The 16,714-nt window shown below is 47.1% G+C and overlaps 1 protein-coding gene across 7 annotated transcripts; it reads right to left on the bottom strand.

Moving 5' to 3' along the window:
- Positions 1–7,681: 7,681 nt before the first annotated feature.
- Positions 7,682–15,410, bottom strand: LOC124669467 (bifunctional dihydrofolate reductase-thymidylate synthase). 7 transcript variants are annotated; one of them, XM_047206079.1, is made up of 12 exons: positions 15,267–15,410; positions 15,084–15,147; positions 12,119–12,651; positions 11,613–12,012; positions 11,494–11,538; positions 10,697–10,762; positions 9,562–9,623; positions 9,405–9,479; positions 9,157–9,322; positions 8,698–8,821; positions 8,188–8,294; positions 7,682–8,047 (listed from the first exon to the last, which is right to left on the bottom strand). In XM_047206079.1, exons 1-12 carry the CDS (start codon positions 15,299–15,301, stop codon positions 7,937–7,939), a joined length of 1,788 nt encoding a protein of 595 aa, XP_047062035.1. In that variant the 5' UTR covers positions 15,302–15,410; the 3' UTR covers positions 7,682–7,936. The 7 variants fall into 7 exon arrangements, with proteins under 7 accessions (XP_047062035.1, XP_047062034.1, XP_047062036.1 ...); XM_047206078.1 differs by lacking the exon at positions 15,084–15,147 and adding an exon at positions 12,987–13,059; XM_047206080.1 differs by having other exon boundaries at positions 15,084–15,165; positions 15,267–15,358.
- Between the last annotated feature and the right edge of the window lie 1,304 nt (positions 15,411–16,714).

Here is a 16,714-nt window from a genome sequence, read left to right as displayed (position 1 = left end):
ACGCCTTCCTTAACGTGTGCAGGTATAACCTTTCGGCTTCCTCCAAACCACGTAGTCGCTGAACCCTACGCTTTTGGGAACGGCTGAGTCCATCAGGGCACCACCTTGGCCTGGTGGTACTTATCTTCTTCTTCTTCATCATCGTCTTCTAACTCCTCGAGATCTTCTACCCGAGAGGACTCAGCATGTTTGTTCCGAGGCGGGAGAGGCCCTAGACGTTTGAACACGGACACGTTAGTCGCATCCTTCTTCTTTTGTCTACATTCTGGGCAGTTGCCGATTGTAGGCAATCGGCTCATTCCTGAATCCCAGCAGTGTCTGAAGAAGGGACAGTCCAAGTGCCTATCCACGTCGTCTTGCTCTCTCGACTTTTCCTTGGCGTGGCGCTCATATCTCTCCTCATTGCGATCATGCCGACGATGTCTCCTGGCGTCCCTAGCCAGACGATTTCTTTCGTCCTCGCTCGTTGTATCGTCGGCGTCGGCCGTATTGACTCACATATTTGTTGAGGAGGTGATCGCAGAGAGGTCGCCGATATCGCACATTCCTCACTTCTCCTCTCGTGATGTAGCGCTTGCCATCGTGCCGGAGCCGATCGCGTGGAACGGCTTCCTCCGTGTCATTGCTATGAGAGCAGCTGCCCTCGTCTCCGTTCTTACCGCAGTGGTGCCCGGGTCCTACCATGTTGATGTTGAACGAGAATCTTGGCCGGCACCCTCCGGGGTAAGTGCACTCCACCAGTGTTAACGACGGGGAAGGGGTGTGTGTCGACCTTCATGGCGTACCGGCTGAAAATTAGACGCCCTTGTTCTATCGCCATTTGGACCCGCCGCCGCCACACCCCGCAAGTCGTTGGTGGCATGGGTGAACGTGTTATGCCACTTGCGTATGGCTTTCCGTTCAGCTCCCGCGCCGTGGGGATCTTGTGGCCTTCGGGTACCTTTAGCCGTTTCTCCTTAAGTAAGAGGTCAAAAATTTTCTCAGCCTTGGTTACGTCGAAGTCAAACCCTCTTGGAGGACCTTGTGGCTTAACCCACTTGCAGGACACGGGGCTTGCCCCCGAGTCCATTCAGCCACTGCTACCTCTTGATCTCCCGCAGAGCCTTCGTCTTCATCTGCCTCAACCAGGACCACCGCACGTTTGAATTTATCCTGGTAAACATCTGGGTGGCGCCGCTCATATGATGACAGCTTCTGCACCATGTGCGCCGTTGAAGGGTACTCGCTTGGGAGGCCACGTCCTTGATCGGTGATGCGAGACCCACCACCGCCAACTCGATCGCTTCTTTTCGGTCACACGAGCCGAATAGCATCGGTTCCTAACGGTTCGAAGCGCTGGATGTATTCCGACACCGTTTCTCCGCGCTTCGTCGCACTTGTGCTAGATCGGCAATGCCGCCTCGGAAGCCTCCGAGTGATACCGCATGTGGAACCGCTCCTCCAACTCGCTTCCAAGTCCGGATTGAGTCCGGTGGCAGCGATGTGTACCACCCGAAAGCCGATCCCGTGAGGGACCGTGCGAAAAACCTCACACGCAGCTCATCCGATGCCGAGATCGTGCTCAGCTGTGCCAAATATCGGCTCACATGCTCGATTGAGCCGGAACCATCCGATCCACTAAATTTGGAGAATTCAGGGAGCCGATATTTGGGTGGAAGTGGGATCAATTCGTACTCGTTGGGGTACGGCTTGGAATAACCGATTGCCCTCCTTTTCGGCACCATGCCGAACTCGGTCTCTCAAGATGGTATCGATCCGATCCGCGGTGCCGGGCCGCAGGAGTTGAACTCGAAGATTCGCCGGAGTGGCATACTTAGCCAGCCACGCTTGCTTCTCAAGCTCCGAGCCAACCGCAGGAGTTGGGCTCGGAAGTTTATCGGGGTGGCGTACTTAGCTAGCCACGTCCGCTTCTCAAGATTTGTCCCCGAAGTTCCTCCCGTTGTTTCGAAGTCCCCGCCGTTGCGATCCGGTTTGTGAGTGCCCGAGCCATCGCGGCCGCGGCACGTATGTGCACGTGTATCCGTGAGGGATCTCCTTAGGCGCCTCATGCAAGAACCGGTAGTCACTAGGGTCACCACCGATCTTGTAGACGACGTATGCCGGTGAACTCGGCACTTCGGCGCCGCCAACGCGAATGGCAGCGGTGGTCGGGACTCGGAGTGGCATCTCTCCTTGGTGAGTCCCTAGAGCTGGTCCTGACGGAGAGTACTGATGCCTCATGATTTCCTGGATCACCCGAAGAGCGACACGCTCCAAAGTGTTCACCAGGCTCTCAGAATGGCGGTGCAACGAATGAGCTACCATGAAGTTAATCTCCTGACGCAGACCCGGTGCGTTCTTCCGACGGGGCGGACAGGTCCACTCCATCGAGCGCGCCTTCAGGTGAGAACCCTTTCCACCTCGATGCCGTGTGAGCGGGTTCTCGTGAAAAGAGCCGATGAGGTCGGCTTCGAGGATTGCTTTGACCTCGTCATACTTCTTCTTGAGTTCCTCGGTCGGATCCTTGTACGTGATCGGAGTGCCTTCCGCCATCTCGGATGTAGATGGCGATGCGGTTGATGTCGAAGATTGTCCCACCGGCGTGCCGGAATGTGTTGCGGTCGGAAACCCACCGGCGAGCAGCGACGGGCAACACAAGAGAGCCGGGAGGCTCCCGGGACCGCGGGCCGGCCCCGGTCCCTCCGAGCGACGGCCCGCAAAGACTCGGCACGCACGTCCGATGCTCGGTGCAAGGGCGTGCCACCTCGACCTATACCCGGTCGTGAAGGTGTTGGATGTGCCTCGCTTAGTTTCTCGCATGGCATACACGTAAACATTAAATACGAGCCTCGATCGGCTCTCAGAGTTGTCCCGTGAATCGGCTCAAGGAGCCGATCCACCCATGATCCGTACGAGGTGTACGAATATATGGTGGTCCTGCTTGATCAAAATAAAGCTAAAACGACCTACTACGATTTAGGGTTTTCACCACATAATCGGAATATCCTACTCGTGATTGAGCTCGGCGGCCACGCACGGTGATCGTAAACCGACCCTAGACAAGGCCTAAAAACCAACATGAAGTTGATCCCCGTAACATCCCTGTCTAGGGCTAGCAAACTACACCCTACGCGCCACCGGATCCTTCAACCCGTTTGTAAGGCCTAACTATGCAGATATTAAACTAATCCTTGAAGAACAAGGAGCAATCATAACGGATCGGATCTACTAAATAATGATCAAGCGGGTGCCGCCCTTACACCTAAGATAGGTGTAAGGGCGGCTAGACGTCTAAGGGTTGCATGGACGAAAGCATGTGATACGATGAAGCAATGCTAACCCTAACACATCTACGATAACTACGTTGCTCGCCATCAACAAGGCTTCAGCACGAGCAACGCATGAGCAACGAATAAACGTGTACTGATGCGATCTAGGCAGCATGATGCTTACCCGGAAGAAACCCTCGAGACAAGGGAGTTGGCGATGCGCCTAGATTGGTTTGTGGTGAACGTGATTGTTGTTTATTTCATAAACCCTAGATACATATTTATAGTCCGTAGACTTTCTAACGTGGGAATAATCCCAACCGGGCACGAGCCAAACTCTATCTAATCGACACGTATCCTACTATATTACAGATACACGGGCAAACTAGCCCAAACTTTGCATATAAGGCCGATTCATGTATTCTTTCCATGTATATCCTTCAAGCCCATCTCCAATCGCGGCCCACCTCTCGATCCGGTCAAATTTCGGTGATAACAAATACAAAAAAGACAAATTTCTGACTATAAATAGTAGTACACTAGTACGTATATTTTGTCAGTGTACTGTCAGAAATTTGTCTTTTTTGCATCTCCAAAAATATAATGTATTTTTTGACGAGACTTTTTTGATTCCAATCCTCGTATACACATCTATCTACATATTTAATATCATAATTTTTGAAAGCAGAGAAATATGAGAATCTGAAATTTTCAAAATCCAAAAGTGAAGGGAGCACTGACTCCCATGTGCACAAAATCCTTGTCCAGAAATACTCGGTGGAAGAGAACATATACTGGATGAGGCATTTGAGAGCACTCAAACTTCGATAAAAATGCAGTTAAAAACGATGACAAGCCACCCTATGGCATGTCAGCTTGCTCTGCAATTGTGTTCCCAGGAATGCATCTTTCAACTGGTCCAGACTGCAGAGGTTGAAAAATGTATCATCAAAATTGGAATGGAACCTATGTACTGGACTAAATTATGCAAAGTGGCATTAACCAATGTTAGGCAGGGAGTGACATTGACATCTCCATAGAGAACTTACGGTAATAACAACAAATCTGTCGGTTGTAGGCTCTGGTCCAATATGGGCACCTAAAGAAGTAAGAGCAAGTCCAACAACATTTCTACATTTTCTCCTCTATATCTTCATGTAGGGGGCACACTTAAAAAGATTCATCCCCTATATTTGTTTTCTTTCCAACAACTCCCCTATGATTCCTTCCCAATGTCATATTTACATGTATTTTAATAATGTAGAGTCCACATGTAAGATTTATAACAAGACATAAACATGGGTTGGGCATGTATAGGAGACAACTCCATAACCCCAATGCATAGGGGACAGAGGGGGGTTGAGTTGAGGACACCAATATTTAGGGGAGGCTATAGGGGAGCTGTTGGAGCCATGTTTTTTCTTCTTTCTTCCTTATGTTTGCTATAGGGGTGGTTATAAGGGTGTTGTTGGACTTGCTCTAATATCAGGGTCTTCTTCTTAAGCTGGACTTCGAGAAAGCTTATGACAGGTTCAACTGGGATTTCATGAGGAAAGGGATTCTCAGCGACGGTGGTGCACCGTCTGATGCAATTGGTGACTGGGGGACAGACTGCGGTAAATGTCAACGGGGAAATTGGCCCTTACTTTCGAAACGCGAGGGGCGTGCGCCAGGGGGGTTCGCTCTCACCTATTCCGTTCGACTTCATGGCATATTTGTTGGCAGCCATCCTCTCGAGGGCCAATGAGGCGGGACACATACAGGGAGTAGTGCCGCACCTCATTCCAGGAGGAGTTACCCACCTTCAGTATGCAGATGACACGATGATTATGATTGAACCTTCACAATTGGGAATCGCAAACCTAAAGTTCATCCTCTTGTGCATTGAGAATATGTCGGGGCTCAAGATTAACTTCAACAAGAGTGGATCCATTGTGACATGGGTCTCAAAGGATGAGCAAAGTACGGTGGTCGATGCGCTCAATTGCAAGCTAGGGAGCTTTCCATTTCGTTACCTAGGCCTCTCGGTGAGCGACAAGAGGCCGACGGTAGCGGACCGGTCCTCTCCGACAGAGAAGGTTGGGCACGGTGGTCGATCCCTGGCAGGGTCTCTTCCTGGCATCGGTAGGTAGACTAGAACTGAGGAACTCTTGTCTCTCGAGTCTTCCGATGTTCGATGTGGGTCTATACCTTCTCTACGATTCAACGCACGGAGCGACGAACACCTCGAGGAGCCGATTCTTCTGGGAAGGAGTCGGTAACAAACACAAATACCATATGGTGAACTGGGCTACGGTGTGTAGACCTAAGGAGTATGGAGGGTTGGGAATCCTTCATACGAAGAACATGAACATTGCTCTTATGGTAGGATGGATCTAGAAGCTCTAGCAAAATGCGAAAGGTCTATGGGCGGACCTCCTAAGAGCCAAGTACTTGGGCAACAATGACTTGTTCTCCCCGTTGGTACCGACTAAAGGGTCCAATTCTGGAATACGGTCCAGAAGCTCAAATTGTACTTCAAGCTTGGGGCTAAGCATCACGTATGTGATGGGAGAAGGGCGTATTTCTGGCTAGACTGGTGGACGGGGAGGGCCCCTTTACATCTGATGTTCCCGCATCTTTTTGCCTGCTATGAAAACCACTTCACCACGGTGGCTGGGGTTATGACGGAAGGGGGTGGCACATCAGGTTCCGCCAGACATTTGGTACGGCGGAGGTGGTAGAATGGGAGAATCTCTGCAAGATTTTCGATCTACACCCCCACTCCACGGGGGAGGACCAGGTCTCTTGGGCCCTGGAGCCGTCCGGGTTTTTTCTCTACAAACTCCTTGTACCTTCGCATGTCGCAAGGGGCGACAGTCACATTCTTTAAGGAGGTGTGGGCTACTAGGGTTCCCCCGAAGATCAGAGTGTTTCTTTGGCAGCTCATTAGGGTGAGGCTTCCGTCGACTGAACATGTGGCCAATGGCCCCTCTGACGGGAGTTGCGCGATGTGTGGCGTGCTGGAGGATTGTGACCACATTTTCTTCAACTGCCACCTCGCGAGATTTCTGTGGGCGGGAGTTAGGGAACTCCTCTCATGTAATTGGAATCCGGCAGGGGTCGGGGATTTCATCTCCTTAGTGCAAGGCCTGTCCGGGCCCCTGCGTAGGCTAGCTTGGTATGCCTTTGTGGCGTTAGGTTGGATGCTTTGGAATACACGCAACAAGCTAGCTCTAGAGGGGAAAAGTGATCGCACATCCGGCTGACGCTTTGTTCAAAATGTCTATACACATGCAGAGCTGGGGGTATCGGTCGACAGCGCGGGTCGACAGACGCGACGAGGAACTTCCGGACGAGGTGCTGCGAGAGCTTAGGCGGCTTCGAGGCGAGGACAAGGACTAGAGCAACACATGAGGCGGCGTCCTAGACTTTATCTGTTTTTCTTTGTCTTGTCATGGGTTGCCTGAGAGGCTTATTTATGGATCTATGTCTTAGTTGGTGTGAGTGTGATCGGTCTCAGACGCGTATTGTATGTTATGACTTATTCGTTGTCATAAGGGCTTTATATATAAAATCGGATCTAGGGCCTTCTGTTTAAAAAAAAGTAATATCAGGGATAGTATTAAACGGTTGACAGGAAATGATGACATGCAAATGAAAAGGAACAATTGATTCTCAAAGCTCGCATGGGTATCTCACTTCACTGCCTCCCCATTTCCGGTCCAAATTGGCTTTTGGTTTCGTTTGGCTACTAACGTTCCGTACTTCACTTGCCGTGCTGTTTGGTCGGGTTGCCATGGCAAAGAAAGTCTTATATTTTGTGAATTCCATCAGCAACCAAAGTCTTAGTACGACTGCGTAAACGAAACATGGTCTCCGGCGCAGGCACGCACACGAGTGGACGCCGTGCCTCCATCTGTCACGTGTAGACCTTGTTAGCAGTCAGTCAGCTCACCACCTACCACTCGCTACGCTACTAGCTCGATCAGTGCAGCCACGGTGCAAAGTTTTGAAACGAGGCGATAACTTAATCTCATCTCATTAATTAGGAATTGGCATTATCAAATGGAAATCGATCCCACGGTGATTTTTATTTAGGAATTGTCCATTTTATTAGCAGAAACCGGAAGCCGTCACAAATACCTCACCTGCAATCATGAATGAAACACCACCGTTGCTAGCGTAGATACAGAAGGGCCGTAGTCTGGTAGCCTAATAGCACCGGGCTTTCTAAAAAGGTATCTTCGTGTTTTAGAATTTATTCATTCATGCTTTACAACATTATTTATTATATCTACTACTACTGGTTTATTTCAAGTATCGACATGCCATTCGTGTTTTCATTGAAATGTGGTACTAGAATATCAATCTAGATTGTAAAAAAAATCCTATTTTAAAGTGAGGACATATGGTTCAAAAGGTACATCACGCACCAGACACATGGACAGACATTTCAGCTACAGCTCGTTCGTTACCAGACAGATGAATCTCTTTAAATATTCGAGTTTAATAGCTATGTCCATCATCGCCGAGCACAAACCCAACACGTTGCACTGCCCAAACAGCTCTCACTCACATTCTCGAGTCATCACTGAGCTCCAAACAAAAAGGGGAGACAGTTCTGTAGACTCTGGATACGCGACCTAAATCGAGTACAATTGCCGGAGAACGCCATACATGTCTTCTTACCAGTACAACTGCTACCACTATATCGCCATCTCCATCTCTATCTTCTTGTGCGGGTCGTAGCCATCCAGCTTGAAGTCCGACGCCACGAAAGAATCAATGTCCTTCTTCAAAGGGTTTATCTTCAGAATCTGAACGCGGGCAGCATAAAAGTTTACTTATGTATGAGCACCAAAAGCCACACAAAAGGTAAACGGCATCACAAGAGTTGCTTTTTTTATCTGCAAATCTTGTGGGTTTGAATGAAATAGATTTGCTCAAATCTGCTTACTGGGAACGGTTTGGGCAGCTTCTGGATCTGCTCCTCTAGAGCTCGAACATGCGTTCTGTACACATGGGCGTCCCCTATGACATGGATGAAATCTCCAGGGGAGAGACCTGCACACAAATATAGACAGATGATACATGAATAAACAGGATAGGACAAGGATGTTAAGCATCTTCAACATTACAGACAGGGTACAGTTCGCAGGATGACTCTTCCCCAACTACTACTGCCCCTCTAAATGCAAGAAATAGGTGGGGAAAACAAAAGCAACTCTTACGGAGAATAGTCTAACACTGATTCATGAATAACTGCTGTAAAAAAGGCATTTGAGTTTCAGAAGTCCTCAAAACGTTTCCCTGGCACTTACTCCTAAAATCAATCGAAATTCGCAGTGACATGCACAGCCACTTGCTAAGTTATTAACGGCAAACAACATTTTAACTGAACATTAAGTTGGACATATTGCAGTTAACCAGAGTCCTGTAACCAGGGAGATAAGAATTAAGAACATACCACAGACTTGAGCAATCATGCATGTCAGAAGAGAATATGATGCAATGTTGAAAGGAACACCAAGTCCCATGTCTGCAGAGCGTTGATACATCTGGCATGATAGCTCCCCATTCTCAACATAAAACTGCAAGACATAATTTACAATAAGTAAGCAGCATGATTGTTGTCTCTAAAATTACCACACGAAATATGTCTATCATTGTAAATATGTTTAAAAGGCAGAAGAGCATGTAGACTCTAGAGGATCTATTGGTTGCATGCAAGAATCAGAACCTATTCACATGTGAAGCATATCAACAGCATTAAAATTTACTTGTGAAAAGGATACATTTAGAGGGAAGAATAACTCACTAGGCTTACCATCATAATGAACAAACTTTAATAAGTACAAAGTTCTTAATGGTCATAGCAAATACAGTGGACTCAGATTTTACCAAAGCATTATTCAAATACACTAACTTGTGCAAACATGTGGCAGGGAGGAAGGGCCATCTTTTTTAGATCTGAAGGATTCCATGCAGACATGATGATTCGCCGATCGTCAGGATTATTCTTGATCTTGTCAATCACATCGATTAGCTGATCAAAACCTTTTCCAGTATAGTCAGCATGCATGTCGGTGTATCTGTATATATCATCATTGCTTAGAAAAGAGGGATAGAAGTACAAAGGGAGGATGAGAGGGAGAGGGAGCAATGCGAACTTACTCAGCACCAAAGTGTCGCCATTGAAATCCATAAACGGGGCCTAAATCACCTTCCTCCCTATTTGCTAAGCCGACACTACAAAATATTGCCAGGTAGATCAGATCTCAGAAATAATAGTGTCCATTGTTTTTTAATCACTTATATCCAAGAGATATACCTGTCAAGATATTCTCTTGACGCATTGCCATCCCATATATGAATACCCTTTTCCTGCAGAACCTACAAATAGAAAGTAATACATTAAAAAGGACGTACCCAGTGCTGAGAGCTCCCGCACTGTGCGGGGTCTGGGGAAGGTGTTAGTGGCAAGCCTTACCCTCACGAAGTGCAATGTGAGGAGACCGCGACTCGAACCAAAATCAGAAGTCTGAAGCACAGTAAGTTCATGTGAAGAAATTAAAAACTAATAACATATGTTTCTGCCTTAAGTGCTGGTAATGTTAACAAATACACCTAACGAAACTGGTAGCATTAACTTTCTTTCAGGATCGAGGGATAGGACTTGTCTCGATTAAGATAGGAGGGACACTCGACCATCACTACACCCAAGGATCTCAATGGATACCGAAACTAGACTCGCAGATATGTTTCATAAAATTTGTTAACAAAGCACACACCCAACTTATTAACTAGCATATAACACATTCACAAACAAGCAACACAAAGAAACCTTTTACTTCAGTTAGAAAGCAGGGAGAAAATTAAAAAATAATAATTAGAGGTCTCTAAGAACAACTACATGCATATCGGGGGATCATGTAATATTTGTCTGAGCTTTCCAAAAGCTTGGAAGCCTTGCGCTATTTGTGTAAATGGGCAAGTAAAGTTAATGTGGTTTTCTTGAGAGCTTAACTGACCAAATCCTATCAAGACTTGCAGACACCATATGAGACTTCACAATTAAAAAAATCAACAATGTAAAGGTACTCCCTAACATCTCAATGCAACAATTTGAAAAGGGGAAGCCATGGAAAGCAACTAATGAAACAAAGACTCTTAAAAAGTCATTCAAGGCAAAAGATCATGTACCCAATCTTGCAGGTGTACAGGTTTTATAAAGTTGACAGACACGATAATTCTTTTCTTGCAAATAATGTAAAGCCATGGGAATTGTTAGTCATGGACAGTTAGATACATGGTGCAACAAGATGAAGCGCTAGTCTTTTATGGTGCATTCTAGTCTGTGGATACAGCCTGGGGCATAAACATGATAAGTGACCAAAGTATTGAGTATAGATACAAAATGAGAAATGATAGGAACTGATCCAATAAAACATTTAAGAAGGATGTACCTTTGCACTTGTCGAGCCACTGATGAACCACAGCAGTTCTTCAAGAACACCACGCCAAAACACCCTCTGGTAAAGAGCAGATGCTATTATATTATTCATTAAAGCAAAAGAGGAATACCAAAGCTCTCAATTCACAGTTCAAGGCAGGTCAGCACAGCTTAAGGACGTTAACACTGTTATGCATCAGTGCCCACATATCAGCATTCACCGTCATCACTACTGAAATAATGAAAGGATAAGCATCTTCCTAACGTGAAGGGTCAGAAGCGGCAACATAATACATACATCACACACAGCTTAGTTTTCCTGAGTGAGAGATATAGCTATTACTAGAGAATAACTATAGAAATCAGATAATGCAATAAGTATGCACTTAACCATGAAGTACAAGCGCTGTGTAAATTCTGTGCAATTATAGTAACTTAGTAATACTGAAAGTACAGTGGCATCATATTAAGATTCAATGTACGATAAGTTTCCACTTAATCACGAAAATGCTGTGCAATTATAGTAAGATTGAAAGTACAGCAGCATCATAATTGATAGGACATACAAGTAAACATCGCAAAATAGAGAAAGCGGCAGCAACCTAGGTGGCATGCATTGATGGTAGGTTTGATACACGAGGAAGATACGAAAACTGGGGAAACAGATGCAATTTTCAAATCACTGTTTTCCCTTGTTTCTTTATTGTTATTTTTATTTCTTTAGTATAAAAGGTGGCAATTCTTATAATGACCCAATGTTGGTAAGTAGTAATTACACCTGGGCGTAGTCCAGTGCAAATAGATGCATACCTTTGTTGTCAGCAAGGGGAAGCTCTTCCTTAGGTTAAACCGCATCTAATAGGAAAAAGGAAGACAAAGTTCATTCTGTCTTTTCATCAAAGTAAATATTAAGGAAAATAGAGAAATACCTGACAACCAAATTTAGACAATGTTCCTGTTCCAGTCCTGTCACCTTTCTGAGCACCACACCTTATAATATCATCAACAAGGTTGAGGTAGTAATACTCTTCATGGCGCTCAAATATCATCTTAGGGAGAAAAGAGAAGTTCTCGATTTCAAATTTGCTACTCTTGGTATCTTGCTCGGTTGATTCCTTGCCATTCGAGTCATGAGATTCTGAAACTGATGTTCTCACACGAACAAAGGTCACAAAAGAATGCCTAATGTTGCTCTCAACCACTGGCAAAGATGAACACCATGGTTGGAACACCGAGAAGTCAACTGGAGGAATGAAGGTGTCGCACTCAATGATTGACTGAATGTCAGTTAGATGGATGGCCTCACATGCAGGTCCATTAAGTGAATCCCTGCAGAACGATTTTGCAGACAAGGTCAACAACAGTACCGCAATTCAGTTGAATACATATAACATAGCGCAGGTAGAATAAGTTCCTGGAGAAGGCGATAACTCACCTCAGTATCTGCCCACCCCCTATCACGAAAACCTTCTCAATCGACAAGCAATACGGAGTGGACGCTAGAAGTTCCAAGGCAGAGTTCATGCTTCCACAGATAACAACATTCTCAGCAGTTGCAAAATCAAAACTACCAGACCGGGTCAATATGACATTCAGACGACCAGGTAAAGGCCTTGCTTTAAGGGGTATGCTCTCCCAGGTTTTCCGTCCCATTATGACCGCGTTCTTCTTTGCAGGGTCAGACGTAGTCAGCGTAAGCTCCTTGAAGAACTTAAGGTCGCCAGGAAGCCTCCAAGGCAAGACTCCATCCTTCCCAATGCCCATGTCACGCGTAGCGGCAACAACAACCTGGTAGTTCCTCTGACGGCTGTTGTGTGAATCACCATTGGCAAGAGTGGCTGCCATGGCTATGAGCTGAGGTTGATTGAAGCTGTAAGATCTTCTTAGGCTGCTGATGTCCAGAGACTGACGTTTTGCAAAGCGAGAAATGGGTGCAGAAGTAATGCTGAAAAATCTCGCAGCCTGAATCTGAAGAAGCAAGATGTAACTTGTAAGCTCGCAGTTTAGTCAACTGTAGGAAACTTTACGGCACAGAACACTACACAAAGAAAAACACAAAAAGGCTCACTATTTCTTGGAAAACAATAGAAGCGCCATGATAGCACAAGATATATTGTGTTTTCTATACCACTACTAAGAAAAGGAAATGAAGGTCATGGGCCATCACAATATAAAGATAAGTGTCCACGCAACAGGCAATCGAGTAACGATCTACACAACCTCCCGATCAAATTTCTGCATCCCATTTGGAAGGAAAGGCATTTGACAAGCAATGTGCTATGATTTAGCTAGCAGTGGTATACTTGGGATGCATGTCGAGAAACCCTAGCGATGCAGGCTCCTGCTCTGAACACCTCTGCCAGTAGCATCTGGATCCTGGACTAACAAAACGAGAAAATCACCGTGTCTGCTTACAGAATTTCAGCAACTGAAACAATAAAAAAGCAACGAACTGGCTGAAGCAAGAAAGTAGACAGAACAGAGTGGCATTATATGCAGTCCTAAGGTGATGGAAATGATATTTCTATGCAATGTTATTCAATCAGTTGTTCAACCTGGCGATACTTGGCTGGCCACTTCATGCTACAAACCCCAGTATACAGCTGAAAATACGCGTCAGAAGCACGAAGTACCCAAGGAAGCATATACAGAATAATATTAAATAAAAGCCTAGTCGGTACTCGGTGGTCTTCTTGTGGAGTTGAACATCATGATAGGTTACTAGCTGCTTTCGTCTTGGATCAGAACTCGAGATCAAGCAACAAATCCATCAAACTGAGCTACGCATGGCATGTCAGTTACAGCTTGTAACGTCAACGCCGGCGACCCGAAAGAACAAAACTGCTAGCGCGTCAAGATGCAAAGGGTCCGATCCGGGTCGGACCTGTTACTGGACCTGCGAACCTACACAAGAATTCCAGGTCCAAGGTTCGAACCGCACCGCTTTTGACAGGGTAAGGATACCCTACAGGTTTAGCCCTACTGCGTTCTGTCCGATGCATGCGCTCTGCTGCCGGGGAGGCTTGGCCCAACTCGATGCATGCGGCTATTGACGGGATGCCTGGCCCTACTCAATGCAGGCGTCTACTCCAGGACGCTGTGCTGGTGATGTGGCTAGTTCGAGTGTACGACTCAATGACTCATCTTTTTTTGCATCAGATCAACTACTACTAGTACAGATTGCTAAACAAAGACAATATCATAAAATTTAGGATAATTCTCCAACAACAATAAAATCACAATCATGTGCTATAGGCTAAAATTAAGAGAAAATTGTCCAGCAGAACAAATGGGTTTTTACATCTTGACAAATCACAGCAAGAAAATAATAATTCCCATCAATAATTTTCAACTCAAATCTTCTGGTGGACGTTGCTTGCTCTGTAAAGAAGATAAGAAAAACACATAAGTAAACCTGAGAAATGAAAACTTGCATTGTCAGATGTGCCTGTCAAATTAATTTTGTAGGAGTAGCAACAGTTACAGGTCACTTAACTAATAGTACTAGCTGTCCCAAGTTCCAAAGGAAAAAAATGCTCTACGGGAAGTGCATGGTGCTGAACTGAAGATTATTTCTTCCATCATTTGGCCAAGCTCGAATTTTATTCTAATTAGCAGCTAAGAATTGTGATCACTATGATTACACTACATTAAGAAAATAGACAATGAATGAACATTGCCACCGTTCAAGTAAAAAACATAACAGCAAGTGGTTGATTCACTAACTAGTGGATGAAACTAATGGACTGAAAAATATAATTCAGAGCATGATTTATACACCAAGTGGTCGATTTCTTCCACAACTACCCATTTGTACAGAGCATGGTTAATTAGATTCCCTGAATGTTCATAGATAACATGGAGATACCAAGTTATGAAGCTAGGGCTTGAAGGAACACAAAGTGCTGGCAGCAGTTACAGTCCATGCACGTTTCCACAGACCCGACTGATAAAAGCAACAAATTCGGGTCAGGAAATTCAACCATATGGACAGTGGTGGAAGGATTCGATAAATAGAAAATTGTAAACAATGATGGAAGGATTCCAATACAAGCATATCCATTTGATATGATCAAGTATCAGTACAAAAGTAGTATGTCTGTGCAAAGAACGGCGTACACGATCGACCAAACCATGTCAATCAGGAATACAGATGTGATCATTTTCATTATTTCATACAGCAGCAAACCAGTATGAGAATTATCTATATCTTCACCTAGCTCTAACATCTCTGAATATAGGATCCTTCTACCATCTACAGTGACAATCCTAGTACTAACATTTCTGAATTATCTATATCTTCACCCAGCTCTAACATCTCTGAAAATTGGGCGGCATCTCGACCTGTTCTTGGTGAAGGTACATGACTAACTGCAGTCTACAACGAATGCGGGAGGTACCGAGTAAGAATTGCAGCAAATCGACCCAACACCAGCCGCCATGGGAGCAGTTCTGGGCCTATGCCTGCGGAACCACATGGTTCTGTGCAATTCAACAGAAAGAAATTGGAGAAGAAGACCCAACTCTCAAGACGGACTGAGGGGTACAGGAAGGAAGGGAGGAAGCGGGAGAAGGAGGCGTACCACGGGAGGTGGACGGAGGGGGAGAGGGACACCATGGACGGGCTCGGTGTTGCAGGGAGCTTCCGCCGCTAGCTCGGTCTTGCTGCAAGTACCTGGGCTTCAAGCGGTTCCGGCGAGTCTTGCCGAAGCGTTCTAGGTAGCGGAAGAACTCGAGTTGGCGGCTGCTCCTGCGGCGGCGCGGCGGCACAGCGGCGGCCGTCTGCCCCGTGCCGAGAGGAAAGGTGGAGGTGCGGTTCTACCCTAGGTTCGAACGGGTCAGGGGAAAGCTGAACCTTATCTTTTACGGGTCGACCCTTGACCCAACTCTTAAGAGTACGTCTAACAGCCCCGTATTCCTATGCCCCGTATAACGCTCGCATTTCGTCCGTATCGAAAAATTGCTAACGGAAAAGCCATTCCGTCTAGCAGACCCCGTATTTTTAAAAATTAAAACCTCGGGAAGTTCATCTTCATTGATCATACTACGGATCATACATACATTGCGATCATACCTACATCTATTCGTCAAGGATGACGAATGGGATGAACGCGATGGATGCCGCCTCCTCCTGCGTCTCCCGCACCTCGAACTCCCGGACGGCGGCGATGGTTACCGCCTCCTCCTCTGCCTCCGCCCGAGCCTTCTCGGCGGCATCCTTCTCGGATTCGGCCACCGCACGCCGGAAGGCCACCTCCTCCTCTGCCGCCTCCGCTTCCTCCTCGTCGGCTCGCGGATCTCCTCCGCTTCCTCCGCCGCTGGTGCTGCCGATGCTCGCCGCCCATGCCGCCTTCGACGCGCGGTCACGCTCCTAGTCGGCGAGCCACTTCTTGAAGGCTCCGCCGCTCATCGGCTTGAGCGGCAGGTCTTGTCGGTACCACCGCCCACCCGCGGCGAACTCCCGGAGCGAATCCGGCACGTACAGCGCGCCGGCGTACCGGCACGCCGCACGGCGGCTCCCGGCGGCGGATCTCTTGCACTGGTGCCGCCAAGCCTCCTCAACGGTGTCCGGCGAGCGGGATCGCTTCGATCCGCTCGCCGGCGAGGCGGTACTGCGGCGGCGGGCGTCCATGCCGGAGCTGGGGTGGAATGCAGTGCGGGAGAGTGAGGAATTGCTCGCCGGAGCTAACTACGGAGGCGGCGGCGCACGGCGGAGCTAGGGTTGCGAGTGAGGGGTTAACCCCTCTCTCGCACCTGCGCCCAGTATAAGTAGGGGACGACGGGGCCGATTTCCTGGGTCCCGTATTCCACCGAAACGGGCCGGCCCGAATACGGGGCCTGCTAGACGGCCCATATCGCTCTTGCCCCGTATCCCGCCGGAATTTTACAGGGTGGACGGGTTATACGGGGTCTGTTTGACATGCTCTAACAAATTTGAGGTTCGGTCCAACGGGTCACCGGGCCGACCCGGACCACCTGAATCTATACTAGCGCGTATACATTGGGATCTCCGGACGAATGCAACGAAGTA

Source organism: Lolium rigidum, chromosome 7, assembly GCF_022539505.1.
Source record: "Lolium rigidum isolate FL_2022 chromosome 7, APGP_CSIRO_Lrig_0.1, whole genome shotgun sequence".
Taxonomy (NCBI): domain Eukaryota; kingdom Viridiplantae; phylum Streptophyta; class Magnoliopsida; order Poales; family Poaceae; genus Lolium; species Lolium rigidum.
This window is presented reverse-complemented; position numbering and strand designations above follow the sequence as displayed.

Bases quoted from the DNA above. Each gene is read 5' to 3' on its own strand.
- LOC124669467 (XM_047206077.1), bottom strand. From the start codon at position 14,119: ATGCAAGTTTTCATTTCTCAGGTTTACTTATGTGTTTTTCTTATCTTC. The intron at 10,763-11,493 runs GTATGCATCTAT...GCTCTTTACCAG, and splicing joins TCCCCTTGCTGACAACAAAG to AGGGTGTTTTGGCGTGGTGT. The intron at 9,624-10,696 runs GTACATCCTTCT...TTCTATTTGTAG, and splicing joins GTGGCTCGACAAGTGCAAAG to GTTCTGCAGGAAAAGGGTAT.